This window comes from Meleagris gallopavo, chromosome 5, assembly GCF_000146605.3.
Source record: "Meleagris gallopavo isolate NT-WF06-2002-E0010 breed Aviagen turkey brand Nicholas breeding stock chromosome 5, Turkey_5.1, whole genome shotgun sequence".
In the NCBI taxonomy this organism is placed as follows: Eukaryota; Metazoa; Chordata; class Aves; order Galliformes; family Phasianidae; genus Meleagris; species Meleagris gallopavo.
The window spans coordinates 2,545,717-2,558,459 of NC_015015.2; the positions used below are offsets into that span (position 1 = coordinate 2,545,717).

The following is a 12,743-nucleotide window of genomic DNA, read 5'->3' on the forward strand; positions in this document are numbered from 1 at the left end:
CTTTGGGGCTTGCACTGACTTGTGCCCTCGGAGCATTAGTGTCCTGTTCTGAAGCTCTGTTGGCTGGACTTAACCTGGATTCTGTTCCAAGTGGTGATCACTGCCGTGCAGCTACATATTGGACATAACAGTTCTTTGGTGATCTAAAAAGGGGGACAGAATCCATTACTCTTATTTTAATGTTCCCAATGATAACGGACAACGCATTGTTGCTGAGTATTTGCCAGCACTGTGTTGTATTAGAATTTTCAGTAATCTGGCTTATTTAATATTTGAGTTTTTAAAAAATACTAACAGCTATAGCTTTTCCTATTACTGCTGAAGCTAGATCAGTGTTACTACCTGGGGAGTTTTACATAAGAGTAGGACCTTTTACCTAATTGTTTTTGTACAAGTAGGTGGGAGGGCTTTATTCAAATATAGATAACTCTACTTAAATCATTTTGTAAGTGTTATAATTAAATAGTTCAGTGGCAGAGGGCCCAGACCTTGGAAAAGACTGAATGGAGCCTACAGTATTACATGCTATTATCTATCAGCAAACAGGTTAAGCTTGCTCAGAGGGAGTATTTTATAGGATTTTAAAGGTGCTTTGTTGAAACACGATCTTCTTTCCTTCAACAAACACTCCTCTCCCTCCTTCTCCTTCTAAGCTTCACGAAAGATAGGTGGAGGGACAAAAAAGTTAGCTGCTTTTGAAGCGTAGGGGAGCACAGAAGTATTTTATTTTTAAGCAGCCCGTTGTGACTGGCTTTGGCTGAGATTTTCCTTTTCAGTCGTGGCTACTGCAGGTAGATGGCCCTTAGTTAGAGACTCCAGCTCTGTTCTCCTGTTCTGTGCTCATTAGCGGGTGTTGCTGTAGCTCTGCCAGGTGGGAGAAACTAAGCTCTGCTGTACCCGGGAGAATGAAACAATATTGCCCGGTAGGTTTCTACAAGATGCTTGTGGTTCATCTGTCTTTTTTGTTTTCCTCGTCCAGAAAGAAGACTGAGACTTGCAGGGTAGGCCGCAGCCACTGTCCACGTTCGAGCCTGGTTGATGGCTCAGCCACCCAGCAGTAGTGCTGTCGGAGGGAGAAGCAGGCTGTTTACTGCTGTTAATCTCTTCTGCCTGAAATGGCGAAACTAATTGTAACGATAGGGCCGTGATTCATGCCATCCCCTCCGTGCAGCTTCACTCTTGTGCAACGCATTGCCACCTTGGGCTGCTCATTGTTGCAGTTTCGGTGCCAGCTCCGTGCCTGATCACGCCCTGACCTGCCCCAGCCGAAGGTGGTAAGAGAGCAGGGATTTACGCAGCTCCTCCGTACAGATAAGCCGAGTTAATGGCTAACTGCTGGGAGCTGCAGCTCTGCCTGGCCGCGCTGCCAGCGGCGTTGGGCCTGCACTGTGGTGTGCTGGGGAGCTCCGATCCCAGCAGCAAGTCTGGGGTGCAAACCCACCGCCTTTAAGATGGCATAGCTGAGCTTCAAACGTACCGCTGAACTTCAGGGTAAGCAGGGCTTTTTAATGGTGATCAAAAGGTTGCTCTGCTATTACGTGCAGAGCAGTCCCCTAAGAACAAACCTGCTGTGCCCCTGCTACCTGTCTGCTGCTGGAGCTTACTTCTGTCGCTTCTAATTGGGGCAGCTTGGTAATGAAACCAGCTTTGCAGCAGAGCAGTGGGGTAGGGACACCCTGAACGTTCATATCGTAGTCCTGAGTTTGGAATCACGATGCATCTTTTTGTTAGAAATGCAGTTTTGCTGAAGATTAGATATCGAGTTTGTGGATATCGATGATGCTTCTCAAATCTTTGTTGTTAAGATGTTCTGATTAGTGCTTATGTCCAGAGGGTCTACTGTATTGAAATGATAGATGCTAACATTTGGAGCTACAGACTAAGCATTCTTTGCTAATTTCGAATCCCAAAGAAAGCTGAAATTACATAGAATTTGGATGCCAGCCATGCAAGATGCTTACATGATTTCCATCAAGTCTTTTGAGGATTGCCTGGGATGTTTCTGAAGATGGACCTTCCTGGCTCTAGAAACTTCAGGGCTATTGCTTTCAGATGGATGGGATTTCGTACATCTGTCCTAAGGAGCGCCGCATGTTGCATGCGGAGTCCTGGACAAGGTGCTGTGTGTCCATCAGTGAAGTGCTTTCCAGTGACAGCAGGACCAAGGAGCATCGCTGACTCTCCTTAAACTCACTGAATTTATCTTTAAACAAAGAAGTAGCAAAGTATAAAGAACTGATGTTGTTTCCTGAATTGCTATTAGGCAGTTATTAGTTTAACTATTAAGCTGAATTGGTTTTGTGCTACTTCTTACACTGAGTAATGGTTTGCTCTAGGAGGAGATTATGTGTGATGGTTGCATAGATGTGAACTGAGGTGACGGCACCAAGTTTGCCACTTACTGCTCATTTGGAAAGCAGAAAGCTGAACAGGTCTGCATACCTATCATGTAAGCACTTGCTGCTGGCCTGCCTCTGCTCATGGCCTGTGAGTGAAATCTGCTTAAAACTATTACCTTGAGGACGCCTATAGGTTTTGTAGGAGGGGAAAAAAAAAAAAAGGACACTGGTGGAGCTGGGACATGTTTCTGTTCCAGAAGCTGTTTGTCAGAAGCTCTTTGAGTCCCAGTGCACATCCCAATTTATTTTTGTGGTGTTGTTTTTTAAATGAAGGCATTGCAGGGTGAAAATTTGAATGCTGGGTGGTCGTAATCTTTAAAGTTGTTTTTTTTCATATGCTGTGGTTTTAGAGCGGCCTTAACCATGTGCTAAAATTGTATGCATGTGGCAGTTGGTGAAAATCAGTGCTGGGAATAACAGCACCATATTGACTCTACCATGCATGCATACCCTGTAGGTTTCTGGTCTTTTTGTTAGCAGAAAACGTTTTTACCAACACCTCTTGAGAAAGGTTTGGTTTTTTTTGCTGGGACTGGAGTCTTAAGTTACTAGCCTTTGAAAATTTAGCTTGAATATTTCTAGAAACAGTTATTGCAGCTTGATGCTTAAAAGCATCAGTTTGTTATCAGGCCACCTCCAATCTCTTACTGTTCACTGACAGATCTGTGCTTCTTCTTCCACAGGGATGTCAGCATGAACAACATCACCAGGCTACCAGAGGATGCGTTCAAGAACTTTCCCTACCTGGAAGAGCTGTAAGTGTTCTTGCACGAGTTCGTTTTGCTACGACATCCTATGGCTGTGTAAAAGTGGAAGGTGGGTGGGGAAACAGCGTGGAGAAAAGTTGTGAACAGAGAAAGCAATTATGCCTTAAAAAAAAAAAATAATAATAATCCTCTACGTGTTTGGAAACCGGAACAGTAAATGCTACTTACAAGGGACTTTTTACGGTAATTATTTTAATCACGGCTAGAGTGATGACACATCCTAATTACAGTGTTATCCAAAGATGATATGAGAGGTGTGTAATTACCATTGTTTCCGATGGAGCTACAGTATAGCTGTTGCATAACTTCCATAAAATACACGTTGTTTCGTTTACTGAGCAGCTTGCTCCCTTTGCCCCTGCAGGCTGCAGAGGCAGTGCTCAGGAGCACATCCTGACCTGCTTCAGAACCTGAAGTTCTGTGGTACACGACTTTTTATCACTCTCCAGCTCCCACAGCCCACTTCTCGCCTGTCCCTCTCTCACCTTTAGGTTTTACTTGGGTGGTACCTGTACTTCTGAACTTTAATCCCCATGCTTGCATGCCCAGTATTTTTGCTGAACCGAAGCGTTCACTGGGATGCCTTTGCAGCTGAATCACTCCTTAACAGCATAGCACTAAATGGGATTGGGTTTGAGAGCTGTTTTCAGAGTTGATAAATAAGGGGAAGGCTTTGACTTCTTATTTCAGTAAGTAGTGAACAGTGACTTCTGTCTGCCTTAGTTCCTTCATCTGTAAAGTAGGGTAATGGTTCAACCTCCAATAATAAGCAGCAGGGAAGGCAAAACCACTTTTTTCTCCTGCGTTTTCACAGTGCCAGAGTAAGCAGTATTTCACATATCAAAGACCATTTAAAATACAAAATAAGGCTGTCCCCGTTGGTGGTTTTGCAGAGACTGGAACTGTGAATTTTGTATAAGATACTTCGTTTTTTGATAAATGCATCTCAGGGAAATAATAGTTCATTTCTCAAGAAGAGACAAACCCTTGCAGAGTTGGGAAGCATTGTTCCAGCTTCTAAAGAAAAGGAAACTGAAACAAGAAAAAGCCAGTTGTAGAGGGCAGCAGGTTAAACTGATACCGTAGCAAAATGACAGATAAAACCTGGAATCTTCTGTCTCTAATTACCTGCTATAACTGATACATCTGTTCCATCTCAGTGGACCAAAACTATGCAGAAGCTGATAGAGATGGCTGTAAAAAGGCTTGTCTTCCTGAAGGCTTCTCTGTGTGTGTTCCTTCTGCTGCAGCTGCACTGATGGGTCTAATAAGGACTTCCACCTTTGCTTGAATTTTGGTCTCTGGTCTGTGCTGACAATGTAGCAGCTACCATTGTTAATACACTTAGGTGTCCCTGTTTCCACTGTGCTTAAGTAGCTCTGGTTTGGTTCAGTGCAGTTGTGAATGTCAGCTGAATTGCATTTGTGGCACTTTATTTCCTCCTTATCACTTTTGTTTACATCTTACTTTAAGAATAGCTTAAATTTATAGTAAATTCTAGTATACCTTGTGGAGATAGATTTATTTACCAGGATTTCAAATGGTGCATTTGCATGATTGACATGATAGGAGAAAGGCTACTGCATGGCTTGAGTAATCAAATTAAAAAAAAAAAGAAGGCCTGGAGGAAGCTTGTTTGGCTCAGAATTTGTATTGGCCAGCGCTCTCTATTTGCTTTATAATATGTGCTACTGTATGTATGTATCTTGTTTTGTTGGTCTATATTTGTAGTGCTTTTTTTCCCCCAAATGTGTAAGTCATATTTCACACCACATGTTGAAACAACAAAAAATGCTGTTTTCTCAACTCCATCCCCAAGTTGAGATGACTGTGGGAGCCTTCGTTTGTTCCCTAGAAGTAATTAAGCAATAAAACATAACTGGTGGGTGTGTGTATTGTGTAACTTCCATAAACCCAGAGGTGTGTCAGGAGGTAAAGAAAAAAGGCAGAGCCTTCAGCCACCATCTATGTGCTTATAACCCTCTGCTACATGCACCTCGTTGTCCCCCCAGATTCCAACATGTCATTCTTCAGGAAAAAATATAAAAGACTGGCATTAAGCTCGGAGTTCTATGTGAACACCCAAAAGCTTTAAAAGCTTACCTTCTTATCTGAAATAGCCAGCACCAGACAAGACACACCTCGGTTTCGTTCTGCTGATTCCATTTTCTCTGTGGGACAGGCTACAGAAGTACAGACATTCCTGGTCTTCAGTTTTCCTGGTTGTTTCTAGAACAAACAGTCATACTTCCCGCTGTACAACCACAATTTTCCCTCTGCACTCACAGATGATTTTCAAACTTTCTTCCTGGATTTTGTTTACACTTGAACAGATCCAAATTCTGACTGCCAGGCACTAATAAAACTGCTTTTTCAGCACACAGAGCTGGGTGTGAGTCTCAATGCCAAAGAAAGAGAGACGGAGTTAAAGCACAGTGGTGTTGAAATCTGTGCTGAGAGCAACTTTTCCATCTAGAACTTTTCCCAAGAATTACATGCCTAAAGCAAATGAGAATCCCACAAACTAATGGGAACTCAGTAAGTACCACACCACCGTGAACAGCTGTAACTCTACTCATGCTGGGACTGAGCCCCAGACACCTTTCTCTTTCTACCATTCCTTAGCCCTGCTGTTTGTCAAATCCTCCAGCCTTGGAAGAGTTAGTATTGCAAAACAGTATCTCAAAATTTAATTGAGTGTAAATGGAGCACAATTAAATGTATTATGTAGGAGGTTAAGTCTTATGTAGTGCACATGTGGAGAAGGTTGGATTAAAAAATGCATTAGGAGTTCTTTAATATTGGGGTTGTCACTTCCTTTGTGCAATTTGGTAGTCTCAAAAGCCTTCAGAGCATCGTTTTCCAAATCCTGGAAGGAGTAGTAGCAGCTAAAAGTGAGAGGAATAGCCTACCAGATTTGTGAAGGCTGGCTGCTTGATTTAAAGATGCCACGTCACTGAGGCGCTGATTTGGGTGCCTTGAACTTCTGCATCTGGTGCTGTTTCCAGGCACGATAGGTTATCTGAGACGTCTCCACAAGACTGGTAGATCCAACACGCATGGTGACCGATGGCCTTCTGCAGCGGCACTTGGAGGCCAGGTGGAAGAAGACTGCCTTGTGTGATGCTAAATGTCTGTACTCAGGGCACTGAGTGCCCCACAAAGTATTGTATTTGCAGATACAATCTGAGTTTTTGTACCATGATGATACCTGAGCACTGCTAGCAGAAACAGAGGCATTCCAGCTAATCTGCAAGCAGCATCAGCCCCTTGGGTTGTGTGCTGCTTGTGCCCCTGCTCACCAGTTTGTGCATGTTGCAGCATAGTGCACTTACCATATGTTTGTGGGATTCTTGCACTATTTATATATGTTATAAAAATTCTCCATCTCTGTGTAACTGATACCCATCTGGAAGTAATTTGCAAATGACTGAAACAGCAATGGTCAGAGCCAGTGAGGAGCGGACCACCAAGGGCTTTGCCACAGCAGTTAAAGAGGTGTGTTCTCCAGAAAATGTTAACATAAATGTGATACAGCCCTGAACTTGGTATGGAAACTAAAAATCCTTGAAGAATTTGGCCGCAGTTTTCTAACCACACCTTAAAGTATTTATAGAAAGCTAGAGGAGGAAAAATATAGTTAGATAATGTAGTGTTTTTAGAAAGCAGAAACCATTTTGCAATGTGAATTTTTAAGTAGAAGAGCCAGGCTGCGCAGTGTTTTGGTGCTCTTGTAAACTGTTCTAGTTCCTTGTAACATATAAAATTATCTGAAGTAGTATAAGGGGTTTTGACTGTATGATTTCCATTCACTGCATGGGTGAAATATCAACTGGATTAATTAAATGGCTGTGTCTCAGGGAAGGCAAATTGCAGCAATTTTTATTCTTGGCCAGTTTTCTATTTTGACTTCAGAAACTCGCACCACTCAAACAAAGCAAATGTCTCCCTGACTTAATGACCTTTTTACCTTGTTTTGGTTTTCCACCCTTTTAATGTTTTAAAACCTTCCCTTCTTCTTTGCCCTGCTCTGCTGGGTAGAGCTTAAGCAATAAGGCATCTGCCCCCTGAAGCTGCCAGCCTTGAAGCAGGGCACTGACCTCCTCTCTGAGAGGGTAAGGAAGATGCTCACTGCCCTCTGACTCTTGTAGTTTCAAAAGGTGTATTGCAAGAAAATCATCACTCCTGGGGGCACGGAGAGGCTGCAGTGCTCGATGACCTTGCAGATGTCTGCTGTGCCAAGGTCTGTTTTGTTTCTGCTCTTTATCATATGATACAAAAGAGTCTGTCTTCTGTGATGGCGTCTTCAGGTTAGTATTTTACTGAGGTTTTTATTAGCGGGTGAAAGTGGTTCCAGAGAATTAAAGTGACAAAATGGAAGTCTTAATCAATAAAAGGTTTCTTCTTTCTGAAATGCTCATCTGCTTTTTGAGAGGTGAGTAAACAGCCAGAGAGAGAGTGAGCGTGCAACTGTAGTTTTTCGGGAAAAGAAATAGTCCAGCTGAGAACTGAATGACTGTTTAATTATATCCGTGCTGATTACAGCACTAAGAGGTTTTCTTAAACATCTCATCCCCTCGCCCAGCCAGAGTCTCTGATTGTGGCTTTTAATTGACAAAATATATTTTTGAGAGTGTAAGGATTAATTAAAATGCATACTGGCAGTGGAAAATGAAATGTTTTTGCCATAAGGTTGTAATCAGGAAGTATCTGCAAGGGAAATGTCTAGGGTTATTTTTCCTCTTGACTGCAGCTGAAGATGACCACCTGGCTGAAATGTCACAGCTGCTTGCTTTTGTAGTATCTATTTCAGTATGTAATTTAGATGATCCCCTTCCTTCTAATTTCTGCCTCAGCACCAAGTTGCGTTATCCTCAAGGAGGAAGAGGGAGCGTCTGTCTCTTTTATTATGTTGGTTTTGTGAATAAGACACGTCGTGGAGTGAGGCCAAGGCCACCGAGGCTGAGCTGGTAGTTTGGTGTCAGTCTTTTCTCACCTGGCTGTGGAGAAAGTAAGAATGAAAAGTTTTCCTGATGGGTAGCTGAGGCTGTGCCGAAGCATCCTCTCGTGACGCTGGTATGGCTGGAGTCGACAGGCTATGCTAGACTCCATCCAGCTCCCACTGAATGCACGTGGGACAGGCAGGGAGCTCCCTTCAGCTGCTCCCTTGGCAGGTCAGTCAGCTGGGCCATCCCTTGATGGGATGTCAGAAATAGCTGGCTGGCGTGGGGCTGGGAGCTGATGGGCGCCCGTCATCCGTCTGCCAGCTCTGAATATTTGAACAGCTGGAGGAGGCAATTTCTTCAGTTGCTCCCTCCAGCCTGAATTCCAAGAGGTGAAGTTCTAATGAAGAAAATGTGAGGTGTAGGTTTCACATGTGTTAGCAAGTTGGGAGCCTAGGCTTTGACCACCTAGCATACATTAGAAACGTTTGCTGCTTTGTGTGTGCTGGAGCTTTAGAAAGCGTGTCGGCGTGTTGGAGCTTGCACCATCAAATTCTAGTCAAGACAAACCTTTAGGCAAAGACTCCCAAGTAGAATTAACCGCAGTCAGTGAAGATGCTTTTAAACATCACCTACCTGGTCTGCGCGAGATGCTAAATGATGTTTAAAAACATGTTGGCCGACCAGTGTTTAATTAATGTTTTCTTATCTATGTGAGCCCTGAATCAGTTTTGTTCTGGATTGGTTTCAGTCCTCCCGATACAAACGCAACGTTTCTGTGACTTAAAACGTTCTCCCTGTACCGAACAGTTGCACATCTTTCCTGTCTGAGGAGGTGAACTGTAGTAATTCCATTACTTTTAGTAAAAATTTCATTATTTTTAGTGTGTATTTCCATGTACTCTGAAATTCATCATGGTTGTGTGTAATTATACCAAGATGTGTCAGCTTTAAGTACGTTTGAGAGGGACTGAAGCTTTTTTGTTATCTGTCACCTTCTAGTTGGTGTTCAGCAATACTTTCACATGCACTCACACAGGAGCTGGCTCAGCTCAGCTGCCCGGAGGCTGAACTTCGCAGTGTTAGACTTCAAGACCTGTCCTACACGTCTCGCTGTATTATGCTGCCTGAGCACCAGTTTGGGGCTGTCTGAAGGCATAAACTAGGCAAGAAGCTTCTGGAGGCCCACTGGCACCTCAGAAGCTCTCAGGCTGTAGGCCTCCCTTCCCACGGAGACCCCAGAGAATGCCTGAGCTGTTCAGCCCAGCTCTTCCTTTCAGCTTCTGGAACTAACTGAGCGTGAGGGAGGAGGCAGGAGTGCAGGGAGCCCCCAGGCTCCAGCCCAGAAAAGAATCACGTGTAGCTCTGATGTTACGGTACGGTAAGAAGACACGATTGCATCACTCTTTCACCTTCTTTCTTCCCTCCTCTTGAGCGGTTGTTGATTTTGGTATATTTTTGTGAGTGTTGGGACTGCTGAGGTTCTTTCCTAATTAGCATCAGTGGATTTTATCTTTGTGCTGACAAAGTAACCTGTACTGATGTAAAGTTCTTCTTCTGCACCTCCTTTATAGAGGTAAAATTGTAGATGTTTCTGATAAAATATTTTGGGTTTCTTCAGCTTTTGAAAGTTGTTGGATAACCTGATTCTTAACCTTTACTCAAAGAACCATCGTGAAAATGACTCCAGTTTCTCAAAGGTTTTCATTGTGGAGATGTCTGCAAAACCTGGGTGTTGTGTTTACCTGTCATGTATCTGAAGTGGTTAGAAAACTGGCAGCAGAATTAGTTGGCACATCTATGCAGATTTAACCCACTTCCATGTTTTGCAGTGTCAGCCACTAGGTGTGTGGTCATTCAAACGTCCCATGCCTGAAAGTACAGTGAGTGTCAGGGCAACAGACAGGCATGTGGACAGAATAAAGCAGCTTTGAGGATCTACTGTCTCAGCTGACGTTGGAGTGGGTGCTAGTGATTCTTGCTGAAAACTTAGCAGTAGAACTGCGGGCAGGCATTAGACTTTTATCAGTTTAGTTTATCATTTAAGTCTCTGATGAGGAATGCATTTGGAAAATAAGCCATTACCTTGGAGTACAGTGTAGTTTGCAGAGAGCTGTGCGTGCTAGAAAGCTTTGGGATGAGAAGCGCCTACTCAGCTTGATGGGAGTTGGTGGAGTTTCAGCACTGTTTCCAGTTAAAGACTTTTTTAGGCTCTTGATGTGCCTTGGCTTACATGATTGCTATTTTATAAAAAAAAAATGGTTGAGATTGTGTAATAATGAAACTACTGCAAGAAAGGGAGAAGGGGATGAATGTGTTTTCTGTTACAGAATAAAGTATCTGTTTAGTTAGGCTAAATTGGCATGGAGGAATTGGAGTAATCTGTAGGTTATTGGTTTCCTTCGCAGCAGTGCAGCAGGCTGCAGCTGACAAAGTCCCAGAAGGGCCATTTGCTTTGCACAGATAACCAAAATGAAATTCAGCTCAGCAGTGGGGCTCCCATTTACAAGTGTAATGGGCATTGCACATTACTGCTCTCCAGTGCTTTTCGGTTGTTGGGAGTTAGAAGGTGGATATAAGATGGTTGTCTTCGTCTGTCTTAAATAATCAGGCATTTTATCTGTGCTTTGCTCTTAAGAAAACTGAATTCTGTTTCAGAGTGGCCACTTATCTGGAAAAGGTGTGGATAGGTTTGAATGCGAAGCGTGAAGAACCCTGAACAATCTGGTGGTTGGGGTTGGGGCGAGTATATAAGGATGGCAGAACATTAGGTAGGTGGAGGATGGCAAGAAGTAAAGAACTGGCAAAAGTGCCAGGGGAAGCAATGGAATATTTCCCTTTAGGACGAAAATAAGTAGAAGTTGAGGAATTAAAAGGAGGTGTTGAGGGAGCTGTGGCAAATAGACTGTGAACGAACCACGAGATGTTGAGTGGGAGGCTTAGGTCTCACCAGAGAGCAGCTACAGTGGAAGTAAAGCATCGTGTGATTTTTTTATGACACGTAAGGATTGTATTCTGTGTAAGTATTTGGGTTTTCTGTTGAGAGGGTAAGATTACAGTGTGTCCATGGAAAAAGTACCCTCTGTTTTATCATTGGAGACAACATTGGCAGGTAGAGTTAGGAGCATACTACCGGGGTGCAAGAAACAAAGCAAAACAAAAAAATCCCACATGAAAACAAAAAGCAGCAAAACTTCTCTCTCTCCCCATGTGCAAGTGTGAGGCTCTCAGAAGGACAGAAGGAGACCTATTCTTTATCAGTAACCTGAGGATCACCACCATCTGGGGTAAAAGATAAGCAGAGAGCTTTCCAAGATGTTCATATGGCATCCTATCAAAATGAGAGTGATGGTTTTAATTGTTACAGCCAAAAATGCATCTGCGGGACATCCTTCCTGATCTTGGAGCGTCACCGGCCCTGTTAACATGCAGCAGGGTTGCCAGACTTAAAATTGCACAATTGTTAATTTCTCAAAAGAAAGAGAATAGTCTTTGCTGCTTTCGGAAGAATTTCAGTGCAAGAAGCTATGCTTACTTTGTATTCTGAGAATCAGAAACTGTGGAAGATTAATCCCCAGCCAGATTGTGTCCTGATTTCTGTAATAACAACAAGGTGTCCTCTACATCTGAAGATCATTTACTGTGCCCTTAAAATAATGATTAGAGTGTACTGGTCTCCTACCAGAGATGACAGGATAGCAGAAGTATTTTGTCCTCCATATGTCCTCCTCTGATATCCTGCTACTCTGAAATAGATTTTGTCCATCTGAATTTGTCCAAATTTGCAGAAATTTGATCCTATTGAAACGCCTTTCTTTTTTCTTCCCCAGTAAGAATAGAAGAGTGCAGTTCTCAGCATTACACAGCTCCAAAGAGATTGCCAACTCAGAATAAAGCTACCTAGTGTGCTTCATTACAACTGTGATTCCACCACTGCCTCACAGAACCTCTGAAGTAGCTCGGATGCACTAATGCAGAATCCTTGCAGCCCTGGACAGAGGGCTGTCTTTGTAGATTAATCTGTTGTCTAGTCCTACACCTTTTGGAGGTAGAGCTCTAAATGAACATTGATGTCACTTGGCCAGCCAGCTGCAGATTGACATTCAGCCTTGGTCTCTTAAACTGTTTCTTCTCCAAAGGAAGAAAAGGATGAGTTCTCAGCTCAAAGGTAGGGCTGTCTCCAAGCGTCACTTCATAGCAGTTTGGAGTTCTTGCTGTGGCACAGAAGCTTCCAGGCTGAGCCCAAGCAGCATAGTGAGGCCCCACCATGCTCACTGACCACATCCCTCAGAGCCGCGTCTCCGTAGCTCTTGAACACCTTGTTATTTACTCTTTTCTCTCTTGAAAATGCAGCTGGCTATGTGAAAAGAAGCCCAACCCTGCTGCACATGGCTGCAGCAGACGCAGGTACATTGCACAAACCAACCCATTGTCTTTGCCTGCTGGAAAGCTGCACCTCAAAGCTGCTAAAGGAGCAGCCACGCTCCCCAAGGCCAGGACACGAATGATAAATGTGTATTTGGCAAACTGATTAGCAAAGCGTTTGCACACTTAGCTAGTTGTATCCTGTTTTCTGGAAGGCTGCCAGGTTTAGGAGAAACGGAAATGTAATGGATTGCAGGTTTTTTTTTTTT

At 43.4% G+C, this 12,743-nt stretch overlaps 1 protein-coding gene across 1 annotated transcript in view; it reads left to right on the forward strand.

The window, feature by feature from the left end:
• Positions 1-3,082: 3,082 nt before the first annotated feature.
• Positions 3,083-12,743, forward strand: part of LGR4 (leucine rich repeat containing G protein-coupled receptor 4) — a 37,454-nt gene continuing 27,793 nt past the window's right edge. Inside the window, 1 exon segment of the mRNA XM_031553389.1 lies at positions 3,083-3,154. Coding sequence (XP_031409249.1) covers positions 3,093-3,154 — 62 coding nt within the window. The 5' untranslated portion in view covers positions 3,083-3,092.